A 27,564-nucleotide genomic window follows, 5' to 3' on the forward strand; every position below is an offset into this window, starting at 1 on the left:
GTAAATGCTTCTTGATTAATTGATTGATCTAGTTAGCTTTTTATATGTTTGTAGAGTGCTTGACAAATATTATCTCATTTTCTTCTCAGCACAACCCTGAGAGGTAGATGCTACTATTATCCCCATTTTATGGATGAAAACATTTAAAAATGTTTTTAAAAGCAGCAATTAGATGACTTGCCCAGGGTCCTACACCAATAAGTATGTGACGCCACATATAAATTCAGGTCTCCTGATTTCTGATCAAGAGTTCTATCCACTGCGCCAATTGGGTTCTAGGAAATGTGCAATTTGAGTTTCTTTGATTCACCACAGGCCCTCTCCTTCAAATGGGCAAAGAGTATAAGAGAGTACTGTTTACCCAGGATGTCTGACTCATACTTCCTGTATGAAAACCAGTCATTAGAAGCAAAGGCAGGAAGTCTGGGGGAACTCGAGGCACAAGGAATGAGCAGGAGAACCAGGTAGATTCAAGAAAAGGGCAACCCCACTCTCCGTGGAAGGTACGTTCTTCCCCCAGCTGTCTTGTCCTAACAAGGAAGTCCAATTTTTTGTGGTCAAAGCCAGCAAAATGAGTGGAGTTAATGGTAGCTAAGAACCCAGATGCATCATTGCCCTCATAGGTCCTGGGATCCCTTTCTCTCTGACCCTCTGATATCACATTCCCTCTCCTTGTTCTGCCCATCCCCGTTTCCCCATGGATCTAAGAAGCAAAGAGGAAAAGCAGCTGTAGAGTGAGTGAGCAGTATAAGTCTATATCCCCAGCACCTGCTGACTATCCTTTCACAGGATATTAATGGATGCTTGCTAAATTAAATGCAATTAAAAGGAGGGGCCGACATATCTTTAAGTACAAAGCTTTGGGGATGTTGTTCCACCATTAGAATGTAAGCTATTTGAAGACCATGTTTTTGCTATTCTTCCTATTCTCAGTTACCTGGAATCGATGCTTACTGAGGGACAGCTAGGTGCTACAATGGCTAGAGACCAGATCTGGAGTCTGAGATGACCTGGACAAATCCCTTACCTCCGTTTGCCTCAGTTTCCTCATCTGCAAAATGAGCTGGGGAGAAAAATAGCACACCATCCCAGTAGCTTTGCCAAGAAAACCCCACAGTGAGTCACAAAGAGTCAGACATGACTTGAAAACAGCTGAATGACTGAATGCCTGTGATCAGATCTAATCAGTTGGCCAAGTTCCATTAAACTTCTTACCAGTGACTCAATAAAAGCTCATTTCCTGGCTAGGGGTTGCCTTACCCCCCATCCCTCTGCCACCTTCGCTGCCCCTCAGGTACATCCTCATGACAGGGAGTCAGTGGAAATGGAATATCCACAGCAATCCCTTAGGACGCTACCCCTAGCATTGTTCTGGTGGCAGAGCCACATGTGTAGTGACTAAAGTTCACTTGGCAGGGAGTGTCCACAGCTGGAACCTGGATTCCTATTCCCAGGGCTTTAGCCTTCCTGTCTATATAGCAATAATCTATGATCCATAAATACTTTGAGCTGTGTAAATCCTTTTTATGACAACTTAAAGTCTTCATGGGGCGTTGTTAGCCTAGGGTCCCCTTCTTTTCTCTTCCCTTCATTCTAGCTTGGCTCTCTTCTTCAGACCCTCCCTGACACCTCCCATTCCTTCTTCCTTCCCTCTTCCTATTGCCCTGCTTACTTTCTTGTTCACAGAAGTCCCAGCCACATAAAGGGAATGGACTCCTCCATATTATAGGGTGCGGTTTATTATCTCCTTACCCCCACCCTGGTTACACAGTAATTCCTTACAGGGACCCCAGCCTATCAGGTCCAGAACCATCTGCCCATTGAACAGAGGGGGACAGGTCTTGCCAACACTGACAGATAAGGAAAGCCCAACGGAGGAAGGCATAAGGAAGCAAAGAGAAGGAGCTCAAGACTGGCAAAGCCTCAACTGGAAGAAAGAGCGTCATATTGGAGAGTCAATTAAACCTTCCTATGAACAGTACCCTGGATGGTGTGGACTCGAAAGGATAAAGAGACCTAAATTCTCTAGGGAAAGCTGAGCCGAATCACTTAATCCCAGAGAAGGAGCAAGAAACACCTTGTCTTTGCACTAGCTGCAAAGTAGAGATGAATTTTGAAGGGTGAGATAATAGCCTAAAAAAAAAAAAAAAAAAAAAAACAAGTTCAGAGAGAAGATGAGGACCTCTTCTCAGTGACTAAGATTTGGTTCTTGTACCTCATCTTACCATTCTTTCCCTTCTCTTTGAACTCTCTGAGTTCCCAGTGACTAGCTGATTAAAAAAAAAGGAAAAAAGAAAAATTTGAATTCTGAAAGGATCAATGATCAAGGACCAAACCTCTTCCTGAGGAGGATCCAGGATCACTTATTCTGGAATGGGGATTGATAGGCCATCTCTGCAGAGATTGTTGGATGAGTAAAGGGTGAATTTTAGCTTCCTGAAACATGATCAGCCTCCAGAAAAGTAGTAGTCTCGTTCCCCAAGACTGAGTTCAGTGGCCTGGATGAAACTCACAAAGCCTTGGGAATTTGGATCCCATCCCTGTTGGATCCCAAAATTGATCTCTTCCCTTCAATTCTTCATTCTTTCTTGTCCCTGTTCCCTTTCATCTTGGGATCTTGTTCCTGATAACTAATTTATGAAAGAAAAAGGAAGACTCTGGAGTTGGAAAAGACTGTGAACCTAGCCTCGGAGGATCCAGGGGGATGTGCTGGCTCTCCCATGCCTAGATTACCCCTCCCCTAAGAGAGCAGCCTCCGGGACCACAGGGTGACCAATCGCCCACCTTCCAGATTGCCCAGCCATGCAGTGGCCCATTCTGTTGTGATGTGATGTGTGCTTCCATTCAAAGGTCATTGTTCTCCAGGAGAAAGAGTTCCAGGAAAGTCAGAGGGAATGGACTGGAGATGGCAGGAGCCTCTAGCATGAAGCTCCAATGTCTCCCCATTCCCCAGATCTGTAGTTAAGAGCCCAAGAACTGCTCGGGAGGAAACAGTAATTCCTCCCTATCTCATTTTCATTTTCAACTGCCAACTCCAAACCCTCACTCCCTTACTCCCCCAGCCTTCGCTCTCAAAGGGAGAGCTGAAACTGCCTGACTTTTCTTTGGGTCAGAGAGATGGAGGGGAAGATTCTGGACAAATGTGGTACCCCAAAGCAACTGGGTCTGCCCTTCTCCATTGAGGAGATCCTGAAGAAATCAACAAATAAAAGAGAGCTTAAAGAGCAAGGCAGAAAGGATGCCCACCAGGATGCTGCTGATCCCCTACAACAAGAGAACACTTCCCAGGCCTTCTCCCAAGGTAAGTATCTTGTTACTCGTTGCTTTTATACCCTAGAAAATAAAAGGGAATTTGGTAGAGTCCAGGTTTTACTCCTACAGCCCCTGAACAGAGCTCACATTTCCAGTATCAACGTAAAGATCTTGATCCTAGAATTATTTTTTTAACAGAATTCAATCTGCCCACTTAACAAGTGAGGAAACTGAGAGGTTGTGATTTGCCTAAAGCATAATGAGGTAATTTGAGGGGGAGTTGGTGCTAGAATCAAGGGCTCCTGGTGCTTAGAATTTAAAATTCGGAATGTTAAAATTATAAAGGCCTTAAATTACTTGAAAGAGCTCAAGTTAATCATAGTGTCATAAATTTAGAGGTAAAAGAGACCTTAGAAGCCATCAAGTCTAAACACATGCAATTGAGAAATGAGAAAACTGAGTCACAGAGAGATTGCTCAAAGTTACACATAATATTTAAGGCAGAATTGGAGCCCTGGGACTGCGATTCTAGTTTCTGTCCCCATGGTGGTGGTGGTGATGGGCAGCCGCTTTTCAGTCATGTCCAATTCTTCGTATCCCCATTTGGGGTTTTCTTGGCAAATTCGGGAGTGATTTGTCATTTCCTCCTCCAGCTCATTTTATAGATGAGGAAACTGAGGCTAACAAGGTGAAGTGACCTGTCCGGGAGCACACAGCTAATGAGTGTCTGAGATCAGATAGAACTCATGAAGAGGAGTCTTCCCGACTCCAGGTCCAGTGCTCTAATGCAAAGTTTCTTAAACTGTGGACACCGACGCCATTGCTTAACTGAATATGGGGCATGACAAAATTACATTTTATTATCAGTAAATGTTTTATTTGTATACTTATTATGACCCAAGGTCACATCAAAATGTTTCAGGCTAAAATGGGTCATGAGTGGTAAAAGTTCAGGAAGCCCTGCTCTGTCCCCCTGTGCCCATCCACTATGCTATATAGTCTCCCAATTGCTGGGCAGTTGTGTGTGTGTGTGTGTGTGTGTGTGTGTGTGTGTGTGTGTGTGTGTGTTAAAGTGGAATAGGGGAGAGAGAAAGAAGAAGAGATGAGAGAGAGAGAAAAAGAAAGAGAGAGAGAGAGAGGCAGACAGACAGACAGAGAGAGAGACAGAGAGAGAAAAAGACACACAGAGACAGAGAGATAGGGAGGGAAGGAGGGAGAGAGAGAGAAAGGAGAGAGAGAGGGAGAAAGAGAGAAGAGAGAGAGACATAGAGAAAGAGAGAGGGGAAAGAGAGAGAGAGAGAGAGAGACAGAAACAGAGAAAGAGAGAGGAGAGAAAGAGATGTTGTGTTCCAAATGAGGAGCACAGATTCTAAATAGAAGGCAGTGTCCTGTACAGAAAGTATTAAAAGAATTGAATATCTGAATTCAAATCCCAGCACTAAGAGGTTCTGCCTGTCCGACCTCAGACAAGTTAATTAGCTTCTCCAGCCAGCTGCTTCTTCATCTAAAAAATGGGTAGAATAATGTGTGCAGTAGCTTCCTCATGAGTTGTTGTGGGAAAAGTAAACTTAAAGGGGTGTATATATAAAGGAACTAGGTCTCAGAGCCTGAAGGTCACTGTGGCTGCCTTAAATGTTAACAGCTCCTGACCCACTAATATCTTCATGGTGGAGCGACTAGAGCAGGACTTTGGAAGCTAAGTATAAATCGCATTTCTGTAGCTCGCTTACCTGAATGACATTGGGCATATCACTTGGGTTTCCTAAGGCTCGGTTTTCTCATCTGTATAAAAAGGGGTTGATAATTCCTATAGGACTTGTCTCTGGAGCATGAGGTGATCTATTATAAGGTTCAAATGAGATCTTGATTATAAACCACCTTGCAAACCTTTAAATTCAGTTTTAATGCTACCTGTGATTATTATAATGACCATTCTTTTTACCAAGAATATTTATATTTTCCCAGAGGATTCTGGGAGACTTCAGCCCAAAGCAATGAGTGTCTAGTGATGGCCTATAGAATATCAGCCACCCAAAAAATTCTTGGTGAGGACAGGAAAGCCTTCCCAGTGGCCTCCATTTTTGTATAAGACCATCATTGTCCCCACTCATCCATTAGGGGACTGGGATGTTAGGTCCATCCACTTTTCCCAGGACTAACTGTGTAGCTGCTGGAATAGAAGGGAAACTGAAAGTCCTTATAGAAACAGACCCTGTCCTGCGAGTCTGGGGGCTGCTCCCATGAAGTCCTCAGGAAACCAGAGAAAGCCAAGCCAGGAAATGGGTTGTCTAGGTCTCTGTCTACTCTTGCTCCCATCCCAAGTCTTTGTCAAAATTAAAAGGGGAAAAAAAGTCAGGTGACCACCCAACTGAACTACTGGAAAAATTGGAGAATTGGAGAATGTTGGAGGTAAAAGAACCTAAACTATTAGAAATAAGCTGGGAGGGTCTTCAGAATACAGAATGTCAAAACTGGGAAAGGTCTTAGAATAGGGAAGATCAGAGCTGGAAGAAGGCTTAGAACAGGGGATGTCAGGGCTGGGAGGGAGCCTAGAACAGGGAATATCAGAGCTGGAAGAAGGCTTAGAACAGGGGATGTCAGGGCTGGGAGGGAGTTTAGAACAGGGGGTATCAGAGCTGGGAGGGAGCTTAGAACAAGGGATTTCAGGGCTGGAAGAGGTCTCAAAAGAGGGAAAGTCAGAAGTGACAAGCAGATAAAAAATGACCAACCTTTCATAATACAAAGGGTCCAGAGAGGGAAAAATGATTTGTTAAAACTTTTGCCACTTATATCTGCGGTTGTCTTGGATTCACTATTCCCTTGAAATATTGTCTCTTGGAATATTAGATATTTTTCTCTCTTTCTAGACCACTTCCTTCTTCCTATCCCCAATACATATATATATTTCCTTCTTCAAACATGGGACATGAAGTTTTTTTAAGAGATGATCCCATTTAATTCATGAATCTGCCTCTTCCAGGTCCCAAACTGGTGGGAAAATGGGAAAAAGGCCCCAAGCAGATGACACCGGCCCCCTCTCCCAGACCACTACTCCTTGTGGAGACAATCCCAGGGAAATCGGCCAGCTCCCCAGAACCCCAAGAGATGGTTTCCCCAGCTACAAGCCCAGGATTGGATCCCTCAAGGGGAAACAGGAAATGTGAAGGAGAAGAAGATCATGATCACAAGTTCCTTAGTGACCACTCCCTACATGGTAAGTAGGGCCATGGTGCTCTATGTAGTAGAACAGTGAGAAAGACGTTCCATTCCTTCCTCTGATCTTATATAGTGCTGGGCTAGGAATCAAGAAAAGTAGGGGTCAAATGTTGCTTTTGCTACTTAATCTTTAACTCCGTGGGCCTCATACCTATGTGTGTACATATCTGTGTGTATGTAAATATGTTTGTAGATACATACATATACATATATTCAAAAAATAATATATTCGCTTATACCACCCTGCGTCCTATTTTTATGTAATATATTTTCCATTTTCTGTGTTTGCATCATAGTTCCTTACTATACTTAAGCTCCACAAGTATGACCTTAGGCAAGTTTTTATCAAGTAACCTAGAAATATTGGAGAAAAGTATCATATTTAAAATCTTGAAAACCTAGATTCAAATCCCACTTCAGATATTTACTGAATTCCTTGGTAAAGTTAATAAACTTTCCTGTGCCTCCGTTTCCCCATTTGTAAAATGAAGGGACTTGAAGGCCTTTAAAGTCCTTTTCTATTCTATATCTATAAATCTGTGATCTTATAATTCTCATTCTCTGCTGGTAGTATGTTCTGAACAATCAGGTCTCAAGGCTGGAAAAAGCAGGAAAATAATTTTCTTCAAAAATCTCTGAAAGGGCTTGGTGTGTGTTGGTGCTAGAATACTGTTCTGATGGCCCAGAGAGCACAGGGCCAATGGGTAGATGTGGCTTCAAAGCTCAATCTTCCGCCAGTATGGCCAAGAACAGAAGTCGGCAACTCTGCCCCATTCTGCCCAACCCAGCCCTACTGGGACAGCACTGATAATGTTATCTCCAGGAATGGTGATTAATACCTCTGGCACTGGGGCACATGGAACCCCGAGCTGATTTTTTTTTTTCAGAGCAGTCCGCATGACTGCATTGGGAGCTGCTTTTTGCTTCCTGGAATCCAGAGAATCATGGGTTTCTGAGCTGAAAGGAGCCCCTATTTTACCAATCAAATCAGGAGAGAAAGTACTTTTCCAAAACCATCTTGGTAGTAAAAAGAAAGCCAGGATTTGAACTCAGATCTTCTGTCCCCAGCTTTAATTATTTCATTCCCTGCTTTATCATGCACAGTTGGATTTCCTATTTGGCCACTAAATACACACATGAGGATCCTGGAGGGCGCCATATTGATTTAATTTTGAAACGTAATGTTATCTATGCTTTATTGTATTTCTATTGTGTTCAATATTTCCCTGGTACATTTGGACTGCACTCAGGAGTGCTTCTGGCTTCATGCTGTGCATTCAACACTTCTGTTTATAAGCAACGGAGATAGGTGTGAGCACAGCTTTGGAAGTAAGGATTGGTTTATATGCCTGGAGACAAAAAAAAAAAAAAGGAATAAGATAAAAAAAGAAATAAGACAACAGTCCCATAAGGGGGCACAGTATGGGGCCTTCCCTTTTGTGGACTTTATGTAGGAAGAAGGGGGAAACTTCCAGACAGATTTGCTGAAGAGAAATGTCCAAGCTCAATAGTAACTTCTCTGAGCTTGTCCAATGAAGTATGCAGACTAGACAGCCTCTCAGAACCCATCCTAGATCTAGGATGCTATGAGCTCACAATACTTTCTCCCTAAACCTCAGTTTCCCCACCCCTGTAAAGTGAAGAGGCTAGACCAGATTGGGGCCCCTTTCACCTCTAGGACTCCATGACTGGAGTGTGTAAGAGATCTGAAGAAAAAATAAGTAATCAAAACCAGAACAATGAGACTTCTTCATAATTGCCTGAATGGCTATGGACAAAGGATGCTTCCTTGCTTCCTTCCTTCCTTTCTTCTTTCCCTCCCTCCCTCCCTCCTTCTCTCCTTTCCTCCTTCCCTCCTTTCGTCACTCTGTCCACATAGGGTATCATACTCTTATCTTTGCAAGATCCCTTAGAATAAGATCCTGCAGTTACTCTGTAAATATTTGATGAATATCATTCAGAGGTTGTTGTTGAGTCACTTCAAATTCTTTGTGACTCCAGTTGGTGTTTTGAGCAGAGATTGTTTGTCATTTCCTTCTCCAGATCATTTTACAGGTGAGGAAACTGAGGCAAACAGGGTGAAGTGACTTGGCTAGAGTCGCATGTAGTAAGTATAATAAGTGTCTGTAGAATTTGAACCAGTTTTCCTCACTCCAAAGCTAAGCTTCTATCCACTACCCAACACTGATTCTATTCTATGAAAAGGGAAGGAAAGTATGAGTCAATAAAAATGAATATTAGTGAGCATGTATTAAAGAGAAAAATTTAAACAGAATCCCACCAGAGCTGAATGCCATGAAGTGAAAGTGGTACCCCATAGGATCACCCCATAGGATGAGCTCAGTTCTGGTTTCCTCCACTAAAGCCAAGCACTAAAGCCAAGATGAGAGTCAGATGGGGGTCAAACTGGGGCAAAAGACCTTGGCAGGATGGTTTGGGCCAATATGGCTCTGCCACTCCCTCTCCGTGGTTACCTTGGGGAAGCACCCAAGGTTCTTAAGCCTCAGTTTCCTCATCTGTAAAATAAGAGAGTTAAGGTAGATCATCTCTGAGGTCTCTTCCACCTCTAGTTCTAGGATCCTAAGTCACTACAAACTCTAGAGCTCAGTTTGCTCCAAAATGGAAAATGACCTCCAAGGTCCTAACTTAGCCCTAAACGGCTTCATAATTTGCAGACTCACCTCAAAAAACCCAGAAATACTCTCAAGAGAATCTTGGACTCTCAAAGTAGCATCGAGAGCCCAAAAGGGGGTTCTATAGGAGAGGAGCCAGGAATCCTCTATCCTGAACCCACCATGATGGTCAGCATTCATTCTCTGCTATGGCATTAACCTCACTCTGTATCTCTGTCAAACACTGGTAGACAGACAGACAGACAGACAGATAGATGATAGATAGATAGATAGATAGATAATGGATAGATGATAGATTGATAGATGGATAGATATTTAGATAGATGGATAAATAGATGATAGATAAATAGATAATGGATAGATATTTAGATAGATGGATAAATAGATGATAGATAGATGACATAGATGATGGATGGATAGATGACAGGTGATAGATAGTAAGATATTTAGATAGATGGATAGATAATAGATAGATATATGAATAGATAAATGATTGATAGATAGACCGATAGACAGAGCAACCACACTAGGAATAGATCTGAGCAAGAGAAACATTGGTCTATAATTAGATGGCCTAATCACCTGTGTAAATTGTGTATTTCTTATGATCAATGTGCTAAATGGCTCAGGCTTAATTAAGCTTTGCTGACTCTCTCCCTTTGAAGGCCCACTGGAGTGTGATGACACAGCTCTCACAATTAATAAAAGTACAGGAGAAACTCAGAAGGAGGCATTTCCCTGCTGGCGTCTCTCTCCTTCTTCCCTCCCCTCCTACTACAGCTCCTTTGCTCCACAGAAACACACATACAAGTAGGTATCCTTTAGCTTCAGTTACCTCCTGTAAAAAATAAGACTCAAACTTGCATGAGATAACCTGTATTTCCAGATCCCTCCCAGCCCTGACATTTCCTATTCTCAGATACTTCTCAGCTCTGACATCCCTTGTTCTAAGGTCCCTCCCAGCCCTCACATCCACTGTTCTAAGGCCCCATCCAGTTCTGGTGTTCTCTTTTATAAGGAACCTTCTGACTCTTATATTGTATGTACTGTGGTCTTCCATGCTTCTAACTTTCTATGTCCTATAAAAACTCAACTCCCATTTGAGCTGTCCCAGGCTGCTCTGGGTCACATTGATTTCTTCTCTTACTAAACATTTTTCATTTCTCAATTACACTCTACACTTTAATATTTTGGTTATATTCCATCTTATTCTGTAAGCCCCTAACAAGTAGAAGCATTTGTTTAAAGCATCTATAGCCTCAGTACCTAGGACAGTGCCTGATGCATAAGTTTATTAATAAATGCTCGTAGATTGATTGAGGAAATGATTGAGGCTTAGGGACAGGCAGGCTATGTCCTCTACATCTTCCTCTCTTGGCTGGAATAGTGGAGGGAGGGCTGGATTTGGAGTTAAAGGCTTTGTATCCTGGCTCTCCTCCTCATTATTCCCCATGTCATTTGGCTTTGCTGGGCCTTGGTTTCTGTATGACAGAAATATTATACAGAAGGAAATAAAATGGGAAGATTAGGCTACATAACCACTAAGATCTCCTCTCATCCTAAAGCTGTGACCTGGTAATGTAGAGAATGTCAGGGCTGGGAGAGATATTAAAACTCACCATGTCAGGACTGAAATAGACCTTAGAAAATGAAAGGGCCTGAACTAGGTGGTTTATAAGTCCCCTATTCTGGCTCTAAAGCCCTCTGAGACTGATTCTTCCATTTGCCTCATATCATAGACTTAGGACCCAGCACAAAGACAGCAATAGCCATTTGTTTGATTGATGGATTAATTAATGATGCTACTTACGCTGATCAATCCCAATTAGTCTGGCTCCCCAGTCGTTCCCCTAAGAGCCACACCACAAGTTATGACTATATAATAAACTGATGCTTTGGGGATACCTACTTCATACACGAATGCCGATAGGTCGCTTAGTAAAGCATATTTTTGGTTCCAAAAAAAAAAAAAAAAAAAACAAGCCTAATTAAGAGGAAAAGTGTGGGTACTCTCTGCTATTGGCCATGACTAGGAAACTGGCTGTTTTAACCATAAGGCTTTAAAAACCAAGGGACAGCTGCTGATTTGACGACAGCATGTCTTAACTAGAGGCAAAATTCCCAAGAGTAGAGAATTAACATCTTGAATGCTAAATTTCAACAATCCACTTCGACTCACCAGTTATTAACACCTTCTCAGTGGTACAAGGCATTGGGTCTAGGCCCGGAGATAAGAGAGAAAAATGAACCAATCCCTTCCCTCAAAGATATTACATTCAATTGGAGCTTACATATTTAAGGCAAGAGTGCAGTGAAATGAGCACTAAACTTGAAGCCAAAATATCTGGATTTGAGTTTTAACTACCGCTTACTAATTCTGTGACTTTGGACAATTTAACTTCTCTGAACTCTCAGTTTCCTCATCAGTTAAAAAAGGCCTTATACCTGTATACTACCTATATCACAAGCACAAGATGTGAAAACTGATCTCAGTGGAAAGGGAATTATTTTTATTATTTCAAAAGTAAGACATGACTTCACACAAGTCTTAAGAACAAGCAAGCAACCTCATCCCCTTCTTTGAAGTCCATGAGCATGGAACATTACATCTTCTGTTCAGATTCAATTGAGGAGATTATTTTGCCTTTTTTTTAATTCTTTGTTACAAGGGTCCATGAGTTTCTTGGAAAGGAAGGAGGGAAAGCATAAAGTGTTCCAAAGGTCTTAGGTTTTAGCTTTAATAAATTTCAGGGTTTTTTTCTTGTCTCCCTTTTTATTAAAGCTTTTTGTTTTCAAAATATATGCACGGATAATTTTTCAACATTAACTCTTGCAAAACCTTGCATTCCAATTTTCCCGTTCCTTCCCCCCACCCTTTACTCTAGATGGCAAGTCAACCAATATATGTTAAACAGTGTAAAAATATATATTATATATATATATGTTAAATCCAATATATACATATATATTTATACAATTATCTTGATGCACAAAAAAAAATCAGATCAAAAAGGAAAGAAAATGAGTAAGAAAACAAAATGCAAGCGAACATCAAAAAGAATGAGAATGTTATGTTGTGATCCACATTCACATTCCATAGTCCTCTCTCTGAGCGTAGATGGCTCTTTTGATCACAAGACCATTGGAACCAGCCCCAATCATCTCATTGTTGAAAAGAGCCACGTCCATCAGAATTGATCATCGTATAATCTTGTTGTTGCCATGTACAATGATCTCCTGGTTCTGCTCATTTCACTTAGCAACAGTTTGTGTAAGTCTCTCTAGGCCTCTTTGAAATCATCCTGCTGATCGAATAACTTTGTTTTAATAACTTTACATTTCAGATTTTAAGCTTTAAAGAGAGAACTTCATATGATACGTTTCTTTAAGAACAAGATGAAAACCTACCTCTCTTCTTTGTAAAGAAAACTTAAATCTACAGGCATAGAACCTTGCATATTTAAAGCTTTTAATAGTTTTAAGTTTTAAGCTTTAATAGCTTTAAGTTTTAAGCTTTAATAACTTTTCATTTTAGATTTTCAGCTTTAATAGCTTTAAGTTTTAAGCTTGAATAGCTTTAAAGCAAGAGAGGACTTCACATAATAAGTCTCTTTAAGAACAAAATGACAACCACCCCTCTCTTTTATGCAAAGCTAGGATCTATGGGCATGGAACACTGTATATTTAAAGCTTTAATAGTTTTAAAGTAAGATATGACTTCACATAATAAGTCTCTTTAAGAACAAGAGGACACCCTCTCTGAAAATCTGGAGTCTGTGGGTATGGAACACTATATTTTTAAAGCTTTAATTTTTAAATTTTAATAGCTTAAAACCACTAATATTTTGGAGACATCCTATATTTGGAAATGAAAGCAAAATAAAAACCAAAGATATTAGAAAAAGATGTTGGCACTTCTGAAACTGGAGGAAAGGATTGTGAGGGAGAGATACTAAATCCAGTTTTCCCATCAAAAGAGTTAACACATATAAGGAATTTTGCCAGCTTTAAAGAACTATATGAATGCCAGTCATCATCATTATTATCATTATCATTGCCATCATTATTAAAGATGAACCACCTAATTGTTTGTCCTTGTGAGTACAGAGCTTTTACCCACTGCTGCCAAGAAATGAGACCAGGGATTGTTAAGTATAAGTATAAGGGTCCAAGACACCAGTTTTGATTGAAAGGCCTTCAGGAGATCAAAAACAGATTAATAGCAAAGAGGAAAGGAGAGCAGCCAGAGAATGAGGGCAAAGGCAGACCATGAAATCTTGTTTCCACAAGCAAAGTGATGGGGCTTGGTTGATTAAATGGGGATGAGAGAAGTCGCTTCAGCTCTCCAGACAGCAGTTTATCTTTATCCCTTATTTTTCTCAGGGTTCTTTGGCTCAGAAGCCATTCTTAAAGTAAGGCCATAGGTAAGGAGTTTTAACCTATTAATCTCTACTTGTCTTGAAATAGCATCTTGGGTTGCCACATGTCAGCATGGGAAGGGACCTCAAAGGTCATCTAACTAAATTCTTTCATTTTATAGAAAAGCAAACTGAAGATGAGAGGGAGAGTGCCTTGTCCTGAGTCCCACAGGGAGTTAGTGGTAGGATTGAGACGAAACTTCAGGACATCTGACTCGTAGCTCACAGCACTCTCCACAGTCAATATTGTCTAGTCAATTAATATTTACTGAGTGCCTACTTTTTCCCCATCTTCATGAAGTTGGGATTGGGTTTTCTTAAGTATAGACCTGTTTTCTCAATTCTAACTGACCTCTCTGGCTTCCTTTGAATCCCAACTATAACTACACCTTCCTCAAGAAACCTTCCAATTTAATTCCATTGTCTCCTTTTTTCTTAATTACTTCCTATTTATCTTGTATATCACTTGTTTTGAATATATCTATTTGTAAATAATCTCTAACATTAGATTGTAACTTTTTTGAAGGTGAGGATTGTCTGCCTCTTTTTGTATCCCCAGCACTTAGCACAGTGTCTAGGCATAGAAAGTGCTTAATAAGTATTTGTTGATTGATCAATTGATGGCTTGATATAGTGTTGATTATAGATTATACTATAATCTTTTATACTATATTATAGATATACTATATAACCTATTACCCTATACTATAGACAGACAGACAGATACATAGATACATAAATTATACCGTGTGTGATATAGATTTGGAATAACATAGTTGTCTCCCCATCTCCCTAAATTGGGATTTAAATTCTGTCTGCCCATTTTGAACAAGGAGAAGCCAAATCTTAGAGAAAGAGAAGATCCTTAGGGAGAAAATTTTAAAAAGATTGAAGCAATATTATTGCAATTAACCTAAGAGAGGACAGACTGCTCAGAAAACAGAATTATAAAAGCCACTAATCTGGTATTTTATGATTTACAAACCATAATAGCATTGATCACATAAGTTAATTACCCTCCACTGTTATTTCAGATCTTTTCCATGCTCCTCAATCTCTCCTGCCCTTTCCTAACTCCAAACAAATAATTCCAGTTCTATGATGAGTATTGAAGTCATAGGAATTACAGAAAAATGACTTGAGCAAAAAGAACCCAAAAGAACATCTGAATTGTTTTGAGTTTTTATCTATTTCTTAGCCCCACAAATATTCATGCTTGTTGTTCTTTTTTCCCTCCCTCCCTTCTTATCTCAGAGGGAGAAATGGCCATTCTTGCTGAGACTGAACCCTTTTCCAGGAATTCTGAATGAACTCCTTTTCTTTCTAAGCCACTGAACTCTTAGTCATCCCCTTCCAGCTTTTCCTCCCTCTTCCTCTCTCCTGAAGGATCTTCATCATCTCCTGCTAAAAACAACAGTTCCCATTCAATCTGTTAATTTAATTAATCTATTAAATTAAATTAAATAGTATCAATGAATTTAAATCTATTCCATTTCCCCCAACTCCCAGGCTCAATTTCTTGTGCTCTGCCTTGCCTTATCTCTCTACCCTTTTCCCCCACTCTGTGTTCCTGTTGACTTTTCCTTCAGCTTCTTGTTAAATTGTTTTTTAAGTCAATGCTGACTCTCTATTACCCTACTTGGGATTCTCTTGGCAGAAATACTGGAGGGGTTTGCCATTTTCATTTCCAGATTATTTCTCAGATGAGGAACTGTAGTAAATGGGGTGAAGTGCATTGTCCAGTCTCACACAACTAGCCCATGTCTGCAGACAGATTTGAACTCATGAAGATGAGTCTTTCTATCCCAAGACTTGAACTGATATTATAGCTTAGTTCCTTCCCTCTAAGATCTCCCTTTCCCCTTGCCCATAGTTCTGAGTATACAAACCATTTCTTTCATCAGATCTAGGCTGTAATTTCCTTGAGGGCACAGCCTATGTATCCCCATGATACCTAGCAGAGCGCCCTCAACATAGTTGCCATTTAAGCCCTATTGATGATGATGAGAGGAGAAGGGAGAGGAGGGATCTTACCCTGGTCACAGGACGTGTGGATAGCCAAGTAAAAATAAACCCAGGGAAAGGTTAGTATAGTGGAAAGAGCAGGACTTGGGAGTTAGCAGTACCTGTTCTGCTATTTCCTTCTTAGGTGACCATGGCCATGAGACTCGATTTCTTCATCTCCAAAGAAAAGGGAAGGTGGGGAGATTAAGTGACCTTGAGGGTCCAGTTTTGGCATTCAGTGATACTATGAATCATGAGTCCTACTTTCTAGTTATTGGGTAAGACAAAGGCCATGGATCATAGACTTGGATTTTTAGAAGAGAGACCATTGAGTCCAACCTCACCCATTGCTGTTTTTATTTTAACATGAGGAAACCGAGACCCAGGGGTTGGCCAAAAGTCCCACATGTTATAAATGGTTTCAAACCTGGGATTCAAACCCAGATCATCTGAGTTCCAATTCTGCTCTCTCCATTGCACCACACCCCTAACTCTACACTAATACTGTGGGGCCTCGGACAAAGAGCTTCCCTTCTCTGGGTCTCAGTCTTCCTGCTTCTGTAAAATGAGAGGGCTGGCTCAGATGATCTCCAGAGGTCCTTCCAGGTCTGGCTATGTGAGCCTGGGTCCCAGCTCTCAGTACACTCCGCTCTCTGTGTGTGGCCAGACCCGCTGCTTGTCTCTTTAAAGATAAAGAGCCCGAAAAGCTTTCTTTTCTCTTTTTTTTCCCCTGGAAGGTCTGCCAACCAGCAGGCCATGCCCACCATGTGGCATGTACCACAGCATGTCCTTCTCCTCCCCCCCCCTTGCCTGGATAAAGGGAATGTCTCTGGCACATTTCAAAGGGCCTTGGAATTTTCCAGCTTTTATAAAGAGAAAAACTTTGTGAACAAATAGATATTCGAGTCCCCTGGTGACTCATTCAAAAGCCAGAGTCATAACTCTTCCATTCTCTGACTTTGTTTTTCTCCCCCCCATACATCTGATTGGTCTTTGGCTCTGGGTGTTTTTCTTCCTCAAAGGGGAGATCACACAGCAACAGAAAAATTTGGAGTTGCACAGGCAAAAAACAAAGTTTCCCTTTGCTCATGGAGGGTAAGAAAAGTCTATAGCAGATTTGAAGGGAAAGAGTTGTAACTAAGAGGGGGCCATCAGGGCTTTTTCCCAGGGTGCCAACCTAAAGAAGGTTTCCTCCCATCATAGTCCTTCCATCATGGTTCAGAGAGCAGTCTCTCTCTGCCTCCTGATTCTCTTCTGGAATGCCCTAAGCAGAGCATCCTCACCCAGATTATACTATCCAAGGTTTTCTGGGGGGGAAAAAGCCTTTCCTCTCACAATCCTGCTCCCAGCACAACTACATCTGGGACCTGATTGGTTCCTGAGACACAGATCTCTGAATATGAGGGGTTTGGGGCTTCCTGGTGGGATTTGCTGCTTTCAGCTTTGGTTCACACAAGCACAAAATTCTCTCTGGGCAAACTATCCCTGATTCTCCCCACCCTCAAGCTACCAGTCGTGGCACAAGTAGCCAAGTCTATTTCTCTCTACCATCCTGCTCTAACCTCCCCAATCCTAATCCATTTTGCTCTCTCTTGACAACACAAGAACAAGCTAAACGGCCTATTGGCTACCAGCAGAATTCCAACCTCTGGGACTTTGCTCACGGACCAGAAAGTACATCCTCCTGGCTTCCATCTTGTAATATATACAGTTTCCTTCAAACCTCATCCCCAGGAGGAAGCCTTTCCACATCCCTCTAGTGATCAGCCTTAGCTCCTCCCTCAAATTATCCTGTATTTATTTCTTAGTTCTCTGCTACCTCCCCCAGGAGAATGCAAACTCCTTGAGGGCAGTGCCTTTTTTCCTGTGTATTCCTAACTTTACACACCGGTTTTACACCCAACAGACACTTAATAAACACTTTGAGAATTGAATTAAGCCCTCACCAGTGTACAAAATGGTGGCTATCATCCTTCTTTATTGCCTTATTCAAGAATTGAAGTATCCTTGGACTCTTAAAGGCTTTCCCACCAGGGTGCAATCCCCTCCATTCTGGAAAAGTCCAGTGGTACCCTGTGTATCTAGTGTCCAAGGTCCATCACTTAAAGTTTAAAAAAGCCCATCACTTTTTAGTCCGTTTAGTCCATTTAGCCCATCGCTAAAAAGTCGCCCCCAGGTGACAAATTTGGCCACAAGAAATCAGCTCCTAAAACATGTAAGGTTTTATGTCTATATAGACAGGGAATAGACAAATCTACACATGTATACACCTGCATGCATATATATATATATATATATATATATACACATCCTCAATATACATGTATATATATGTATAAACATTATATATAGATATGTATGTTACAAGGCACATAAATATACATTTGTGTTTAATGTGTGCATGTGGGTACGTACATATATATGTGTAGAAATAAATATACAAATGTCTTTGTATTTTTCAATTCAATTCAATATACCTCGATATATCTATATTTATTATTATATCTATATTTACATCTATGGATATAAGGATGAATATAGATATAGATTATATAGAGATCTAGAACATATAAATATAGATATGGGTATAAATATAAATAAAGATATAAGAAATCCTTACAGTGTTCAGGTATATGTAGGCATGAAAGGGATTAGGAAGGCTGGATAAATCCTAGTCCATTCATTCAATCCATTCAACAAGCATTTATTAAATACCTTCAGTATTCCAGGCTCTATGCTAAGTGCTAGAAATTTTTCTTTGAAAGGTCTTCTTGCCATGGACCAGAAGAATAAAAATAAAAGTAAACTACAAAAAAAAAAAAAAAAAAAAAAGCCTGTCTATCTTTAAGGAGCTTACATTCTGTGGGAGGGGAATAATGTGAACACCAACAGAGCAGAAAAATTGTTTTTTAACCAGACCATTTTCCACCGCTTTTTGTCCATGATGTAACATGTCTACACAACTTATATGTCCATCTTTAGATAAAAGGCAGAGTGACACATGTTTAACATATATTGGATCACTTCCTAACTGGGGGAAGGGATAGGGGAAAAGGAAGGGGAAAATTACAACACAGGGTTTTATAGGGGTAAATGTCAAAGATTATCCATGTATATATTTTTAAAATAAAAAACTTTAATTAAAAAAAAAAAGGCAGAGTGACACAGTGAATGAAGAACTGGTCTCTAACCTGGGTTACAATCCTGCCTCCTACATATCCTGCCTATATGACTCTGCACAAGTCACTGTACCCCTTTGGACCTGGGTAAATGACGGCATTGAGTTGAACTAGAGTCCTTAGAAGTCCCTAGGAGGGATCCCCTCTACCAAAGCATATTGATACCCAGTCTTAGAAAATTAATTAATCACAGAGAGATAAAGTGACTTAAGCTGAGAATCACCCAAGTGGAACACACTAAAGGAACACACTTGATCACAAGACAAGCTCTCTAACTATTGTGTCGCCCTGCCTCTGTAGAAGATAAGTGCAAAGTAACTTCTGCTCCCTGTGTGATCTTGGACAAGTCACTTAAGTCAATCTCTGGGCTTTGGTTTTCTCTTCTAAAAAAATGAAGGTTGGGAGGAGGAGAACTGCAGGGCTTCTGCAAATTTTTCCAGCTCTACATCTGATCCCAGTCCTACTGCAGGAGATGTGTCTCCTCAGCAGCAGCCCTCAGCAGGGACCATCCATCATCATCAGTCAGCCTGCTCCTAGGACCATTTAGTCTGAAGCCAGGTTAGCCTCCGATGCCCTCCTTTCACACTTTGGTCCCTGCCAGCCCTGGGAACCCTCTGCTACACCACTGGGGGCTCGGAGCTTGAACCTCGCCAAATCAGCAATCCCTTCAGGTGGTCAGTTCCACACTTCTGACTCATACATTTCACTTGACCACAAGCCTGCTTTTGGCTCCCCTTCCTTCAAGTTTATTTACAGAACCGACTTCTCCATATGTATTTTTTCTCACTTCTCGCCCCCCACCCCCAAACAAATTTCACCACGGAGCCCACGGCATGACCTTCAAATTACTTAATTTGTGGAGCCAAGTAGCAGATGGTTTTCTGGACAGTCACGTTTTCTAAACAGGCATCCAAGGAGAGATGGGGGAGGTGAGAAAAAGGCTTTGCTCCCTTTTGAGTCAAATCCAAAAAGGAAAAAAAAAACCAGAGACTCTCAATTATTCTAGGATTAGCTACTAGCCAGGAAGTCAGAAGTAATGATTCACTTCCCACTGGGTGTGGGGAGTCCGATGGTGACAAAGATACGAGATACAATATGGTCCTTGTCTTAGAAAACCTTGCCCTCTTCCTGGTTACTGCTGATGCTTGGAAAATCATTGGAGCCTCTACCAGAGAATGGGGATGGAAGGGGGAACTTGGAACACCATGGCTGTGAGAACCCAAAATAACCGAGACTGGTGAGATCTTAGGGTGAGGAATGTCGGAGAACAGAAGGGCTTTAGAACAGAAAGTGTCAGAGACCTGAGGAAATTTAGAGCACAGAATGTCAATAAATGGAGGGAGTTTAGGACATTTAGTGGTAGAGCTGGGTGGGGTCATAGAATACAAAATGGCAGAGCTAAAAGGATTTTAGAACAGGTAATATTATCTTAGAACATGTAATATTGGATAGAACTAGAATTAAAGCACTAGAACTGAGTGGAGTTTAGGTCTTAGAATGCAAGAACTGGGAGGAACCTTAGAACAAAGAATGTTAGAAGTCAAACGATACTTGGAATATAGAATGCGAGAACTGGAAGAAAAGAAGATACGAAATGATAGAGCTAGAAGCATCTTAGAACATGTAATATTAGACTCTTATAACATGCAATATTAGATAGAACTAAAGTTAAGACACTAGAACTGAGTGGAGTTTAGGTCTTAGAATGCGAGAACTGGGAGGAACCTTAGAACAAGGAATGTTAGAATATTGAATGTTACAAATCAAAGGGTACTTGGAATACAGAATGAGAGAACTGGAAGAAAAGGATATTTTAGCATTTGAAGGAAGTAGGGATCACCTAGACCAGTCCCAACATGTTGAAGTCCCAACAAGGTCAGAGCAATTAGATGATTTATCCAATGTCACATGAAAAGCAGAAATTAGAACCCAGGTTTCAGCTCCCAGGCTGGGGCTCTTTCCATCATACTGATGGGATGAATGGACTCCAACAAAAGACTGTAGCAAAGCAGTATCTAAGTGAGCTCCAATGAGGAAACAACTGTCCCTGTAGAGTTATCTTGTTATGACAAAATTATTTTGTATGGAGCTATCCTGTATGATGCCCCACTGTTACCTTATATAATCTGGAGGTTACGCTCCAGTTGGTGGGAAGGAAGGGAACGGGAAGGGAAAAGGATGGCTGTTAAAAAGAGACTTTCTTTACAATGCAGAGGAGAAGAAAGGCAAGCGAAGAATCCGTACCACGTTCACCACAGAGCAGCTACAGGAGCTGGAGAAGACTTTCCAGTTCACCCACTACCCGGATATTCACGTCCGCAATCAACTGGCAACCAAAATCAATCTTCCAGAGGCCAGAATACAGGTGGGTGCTCCATGTCTGCCCCATGCTCAAGCTTCAAAAGTGCTTGGGCTACTTCTGAAAGCATTTGGTCAGTGTTTCTGGTCCTCAGTTTCCTGATCTGTAAAGTGAGAGGGCTGAAGGAGATGGCAGTGGTAATCCCAAGTCTCCTGACTCCACAACCCACATTCTTCCTCGGTACCATGTGGCTTACTCAAGGTCCGAGCAGACTGACAAGTTTATTCCTTCCCCTGCACACTCTCCATCACAGAAGGCCAGTTCAACAGCCACACATCCTACTGGGCTAAGCTCACACTTAATCACACTCACAGCACTAATGCAACCTGAGTTCTCCAAAAAGCCAAAGGTCAATTCCAAATGTCCTACCCCATGTTCTCTTGGCCAAAAATGTAGATTAGAGGATTCAACTAGAAGGGATCTCAGAGGTCAACTGTTCAAACTCTTTCTTCATTTTCTAGAAGAGGACCAAACTCAAGTAAAGGAAGGGACCTGTTTAAGAATCTACAGGAGTTCCATCCAGGTCCTCTTGCATGGTTTCCTGAGATAAAACTGTTGCTGTTTTTCATAGCATCACAGAATTCAGAATAGTAAGGAGTAGTGTCCAGGCTAGCTTTCTCTGGAGTCTGGAGTCTAACTCCAGCTCCAGCACACATACCCTCGAATCTGTCTGCAGTCTGCTCTTCCTCAAGTCCTTTCAGCCCTTATATACCTTAGTACAATGACATCACTACAGCACACTGAGCATGTGCCAACTGTAGAACCATTACATCACCATACTAAGTACTAAGTATATGTGAACTAGAGAACCATCATCTCATCAGTCATCCTGAGTTAACACCCTGCTGTAAGTATCTTTGTTTCAGAGTTCCCCAATATCTTCAGTCCTCTACAGTAAGGGAACTCAGATGCCAGCTATTCCACCCTATATCTGAAAAATGACTTCCTCTATAATAATCCCAACAAATCAACAAAACTTTGCATAAACATTTGCAGGGATGTAAATCAACACATATATGTTCACTTCTTTTTTTCTATGTTTTTTTTTCCCTCTCGCATGTTTTTCCCCTTTTGTTTTCATTTTTTCCTCCCAACATGATTCATAAAGAAATGTGTATTTAAAAAGTTAATATACATGTAGAACCAGAAAAAATAACATAATTAATAATTTTTTTTAAAAACCATCTACGTGATGGACAATCCACTCCCTCCTGAGGCAGTTTGCAAGAATAAGACTGTTCTGTCCTTCTTAGAGCTTATCTGGAGCTTTGGGAAGATATTGATAAGCTTGAGAGCATCTAAAGGAGGGTAACTGAAAGTAGTGGGATGCAAGGCCTTGACTTTATGCCATAGGAAGCTCATTTGAGAGAACTAGAGCAATAAAAAGAGAATAAGAACAACTGTACCATGTAACCCATAGGGTGGTTTAAGGATCTGTTGAGATAATGTGAGTTAAATGTTCTGAAGTCACAAGATTATGTCTGAATGCCAGTTGGCAAGATAATGATGAAGATTTTGTCTTGGTCACTTTCTCCTGTTCTCCTTCCCCTTAGATCTGGTTCCAGAATCAGCGGGCCAAGTGGAGGAAGCGTGAAAAACTTAGCAGCGTCAGAGACCTGCAGTCCCTGACAGACATGGACGTCACACCAGAACTAAAGCCGGACGTATCTGTGAGTGGCAGACAGGTCCTGGACAGGAATGACAGTGAGAAGGAGAAGAGACTCCCAGATGGGAGGGCTGACCTCCCTAGGAGCACTCCCCCATTCCAGAGTGAAAATGAGAGGGACTTTCATGGTGGCAACAATCAAGAACTTTATCAGGAGCTTAGAGCACTAGTCATAAATTCGGGGCTAGGGCCATCACCATGGGTCATCACTGACCTTCTCATACCTAAAATGACCATCACAGACCTAAAATGCTGAGGGAGATTGGACAGATTGGAGTAAAAGAACTTTTATGATAATTAGTGGCCCCTCTCAGCGCCCCCCCCCCCAATCACTATTTATTTCATTATTTATCTACCTAATTTGTAGATTTATTTATTTATGTTCTATCTCAACCCAGTAGAATGGAAGTTCTCGGGAGGCAAATAGGACATCATTTTTCTTTTTGCGATAACCAGCACTTACCTTAGTTTGAACACATAGTAGGTACTTAACAGTCAACAATGCTGACTGATTGACTAGATGACCCCTTCCAATTTTAAAATTCTATGGCCTGACATTCCTTATTTAAGATCTCAGTTCCTATTTATTATTCTAAGATCCCTCCCAACTCTGACATCACATGTTCTAAGGCCTCTCCCAATTAGGACATTCTCTATTCTAAGAAATCTCCTGACTGATATATTCTGTTCTAGGAAACATCTCAACACTGATATTTTCTGTTCTAAGGCCCCTCCCAGTTCTGAGATTCTAGCTCCTAAGGCCCCTCCCAGTTCTGAGATTCTAGCTCCTAAGACCTCTCCCAGCTCTGACATTTCCCCTTCTTAGGTCCCTCCCAGCTCTGACATTTCCTGTTCTTAGGTCCCTCCCGGGCCTAATTCTCTTAATTGGGGTGGTTAGCACATGAAAAAAGAATGAGTTGAATCTAGGAAACTTCAATTTTCTTTTTGTCTCTTAGTATAATTGTGAGGAGTCTTATAAAAGACTCTGTTCTAAGACTCCTCCTAGCTCTATGTTCTGTGTTCTAGGATCCCTTCCAGCTCCAACATTCTTTAACACCCTTTTCAGCTCTGATATTCCATTTTCTAAGCTCCCTCCAGTTCCCAGATTTTCTGTTCTATGAGCCTTTGAAGCTATAACAGTCTGTCCTAAGGATACTTTCACCTCTGATCTTTTCTGTCCTAAGGTATCATCTACTTCTTCCACTCCAGTTCCTCTTCTCAATAGCCTCAGTCCTGCTTTAAGCATCCCTTTCAACCCAAGCTTGGTACATTTTCCTCAACCACTCCTTCTTGTCCATGGCCCAGGTCTTACTTTGATTCTGGTAAGTCCCTTTAATATATCCCCTTCCCTTCCTTCAGCCTTTGATGTCCATGACAAGTCCTCCAAGGCCTCAATGAGCACCTGGGCCTTAATCAAGAAGTCTGGATACCGAGGCACTGGCAATGGCCCCATTCCTACACAACTCTGGGACTTTAGTCCCATATGAGATTCCTACTAATTCCTATAATCAATGTCCCTCTCTCTCAGCACATGGGAGGGAAATGATCATCATAGATTCATAGTTTGCTAGAACTCAGCCAGTTCATTCTTAAAATCCCTTCATTTTAAAATGGGAAAATCAAGGCCCAGAGCCACTGAAAAATTTCACACTGCCCATGTGAAACCTAAATGTCTGGTCCTGGGGTCTGTCTGCCCACCTCGGGGAAGGTTGAGAGATCAAATGAGAAGAGCAACATCAAAGGCCTTTGAAACATTAAGAGATTCTCTACACACATAAAGGATTGGCATTAATGCTCCCCCTTTGCCCCACATCAAAGCCATTGCCTGGATTTTGATCCAAAGGGCATTCTCTGGATCACAGTTCTAGAAAGAACAGAGCTTCTTCCTGGCTCATTTCCTCTTCAGCATCTTTCTAATGGTCAGAGTTGAAGTCCAGTATTCTGCTAATGTCCATTAATGATCCATAAATGAACAGGCTGAACCCACAATGACACTACAGACCTTGACCTAATAATATCTTAACATACTTTGCTCTCATTAGAGACTCAGCACATCAGAAGAGTGGTCTTTTATAAGATTCCTCACAATTATCCCGAGAAACAAAAAGAAAATTGAAGGTTCCCAGATTCAACAACTCATTTTTTTTTCATGTGCTAATCTCTCAATTAAAATAATAAGTTGTGGGAAAATAGATGGATTTGAGGAACTTGTACATGAATTTGAAGCTTCACTGAGTATGAAGCCATTTCATACCTGGTTGGTCTTGGGGTCAACTGAACCTCTGCGAGTCTCATTTTACTCATATGTTAAAGTGATGGGGTTGACCTCCATATCCTCCATGTCCTTTCCTCCAATGTCCTTTCCAGATCTAGGATCCCAAAAGAAAAGTGTCCATATGGGCAAAGGCCCAGTGTTCTATCCACTCCCACTATTCAATGATGACTTTGGAAAAGACAGAGACCCTTGCATTGGAATTCCTGTTCTAATGCTTATGGAATTGTATGAGTAAAAGCAAATCAACATTCAGCTCTGCTAAACTCTCTCCAGTGATGGGGATCCCACCTCTTAAGGCAATCTATTCCCGCTTTGGACCACTCAAATGGGAAGGAAGTTTTTCCTGGCATTTCGGCTAACTTTGCTCTTTATAACTTCCTCCTGTCCTTCCTGGTCCAGTCTTCTGGAGCCAGACAGAATAATTAAATGGGGATTTGCAACTCCGGAAAACCAAGTCTCTGAGAGAACCATTTGTTATTGGTAATTATTAATAATTATTATTAATATTATATTATTAATTTATTAATAATAATTAATAATAAATATTAATAAATAGATCTTTGGGATAACCAGTGGTCAAACATATACCAGAAGAAGATCCATGAACTAATTTCTTCTTTTCTCTCCTTGAAACAGGGATCCAGTCTGATGCCCAGGGTGCTCCCCAGCCTAGTATCCCCAGTTGGATGCCATTTTCCCATTCAAGGACAGCTGGTCTCTGCCTGGCTTCCTCCCTACTTCGTGCCCAATCCATGGAACATGCTGTCTGTTTCCCAGCCCTCATTTGTTTCTGGACTGTGTCCCCATGTTTGGCATTCCTTCCCCCCAACATCCTGAACGGGGCAATATTTATGCTGGTTTTAATAGGAAAAGAAAGCCCCCTCTCTGGGCTAACATCTCGAGCACCACTGCCAAGTGGCAGATGAGGCAAGCTAGATGGCACCCTGGGGAGAAGTCAAGTGGACCCATTTAGCACAATATGAATCTGACAGCTTGAAAACCACCAGCTTCCTCCCCAAAACCACCATATCCAAGCTTAGGGAAGTGGCTTGGGACTTCCTTTTGAGGAGATACAGGTGAGCCCTTCAACAAAGAAGATTCTCAGAACAATTGTCCCATTATCTTTGGTGTTGTGCTCAGAGAGCCAGCCTCTGAGAAAGGGAAATCCGGGTTCGAGACCCAGCTCTTATACATCCTGACTGTGTGATTGTGGGCAAGTCAGGTCTTTCCTCAATGTCGCAGGTAACTGTTTGCCAGGGAACAAAAAAGCTCCACATCTATGCTGTCAGAGGGATTTCTTCACATTCATAGCATGAGATCATGAGTCTGGTTGGAAAATAAATCAATGTTCCTCTCCAAAGAAAAAGCACAAGAAAAGGTCAATCCCCAAAGAGAGGTTAATATTCTCCACCCTCCTCTAAGCCATTTCACAAGGCTACCACAAGGGCTTCCTGAGACAAAGTCCAGACTGGCCTTTGGACAAATGTTTTACTCTATCCAGAAATGTGGACTTTAACTAGAATAAAAGAAATGGACATAGGCTGATTTGAGGGTTGAGTCTTCCCAATGGGATATTCCATTGGCCTGTGTGATGATCTTATGCTAAAAACCCTCCTGATATTTTGTTGGAAAAGCCCCTGAGATCTGCCATCTTAAGACTTCTAAGTAATTAGCAAAATAATACTTGCAGAAGTGGACTGGTTTAAAGAGGAAGAGGAAGATGTACACGTCCATGACATTAGAGACATTGAAACATTTCCTCCAGAGAGGAAATGGATCTCACCCATCCTCTCCATCATCAACTTTGGCTTGTGTTTACAGGACTCATAACTGATGCTTTCCTTTTAAGCTAGAACTGATTTGCCACAGTCCATCCCTGGGAAGGAGGATGCCCCAAGAGTTGACTGCCACCTACGCATAGACACCTCCATGTAAAATGTGGAAAGGGGTATCTAAGTGATTGTCCCCCCCTCGGAAGTCAAATGAATTTACCTGACTCCCGGTGATAGATAAGCAGAGCAGAGCAAAATGAAGTAGTAACTAGAAATCTAGAGATCATGAATGGAACCTGAGCCCTTCAACTAACACCCTATGTCACATTGGGGAACTCATGTCTTTTCTCCAGTCTCAGTTTCCTCATCTGCTTAATGGATGTATACCTCTCAGGGATGCTGTAAGAGTCAGATATAAATGAATTCTGCAAACTATAAAGTGCTTTGTGAGGAGACACTGATTATACTGAACCGCTTTGACTTCCTTTGTCTACCCAAAAGAAGAGACACCTTTGTCTACCCAAATGACCCTTTCATCATAACCCGCCAAGCTGGAGTTCTATGGAAAGAATTGGCAGTTCAAGAGATCTCAGTTCTAATCTGGATTCTGTCACTGCTTTTATGTTACTCTAGACAAGGCCTCAAGTGTCTCTGGACCTCAGTTTCTTCATCTAGCCAATGGGAACAGAAGTGTTTGTTCTATCCCGCCTACCTCATAGGAATGTTTCAAGACTTAAATGAATGGATGGATGGTTAGATGAATGAATGAATTAAAGCCCTCTACAAATGA

General features: G+C 41.4%; 1 protein-coding gene across 2 annotated transcripts; it reads left to right on the top strand.

The window, feature by feature from the left end:
• The first annotated feature begins 417 nt into the window (after window positions 1-417).
• ISX (intestine specific homeobox) lies at window positions 418-27,564 on the top strand. Of its 2 annotated transcripts, XM_051961608.1 has the most exons (6): window positions 418-503; window positions 1,785-3,301; window positions 6,233-6,466; window positions 20,916-21,067; window positions 22,615-22,731; window positions 25,639-27,564. In XM_051961608.1, the coding sequence occupies exons 2-6, from the start codon at window positions 3,118-3,120 to the stop codon at window positions 25,837-25,839; spliced, it is 888 nt and encodes a 295-aa protein (XP_051817568.1). In that variant the 5' UTR covers window positions 418-503; window positions 1,785-3,117; the 3' UTR covers window positions 25,840-27,564. The 2 variants fall into 2 exon arrangements, with proteins under 2 accessions (XP_051817568.1, XP_051817567.1); XM_051961607.1 differs by lacking the exon at window positions 418-503 and having other exon boundaries at window positions 1,503-3,301.

Source organism: Antechinus flavipes, chromosome 5 (genome assembly GCF_016432865.1).
Source record: "Antechinus flavipes isolate AdamAnt ecotype Samford, QLD, Australia chromosome 5, AdamAnt_v2, whole genome shotgun sequence".
NCBI classification, from domain to species: domain Eukaryota; kingdom Metazoa; phylum Chordata; class Mammalia; order Dasyuromorphia; family Dasyuridae; genus Antechinus; species Antechinus flavipes.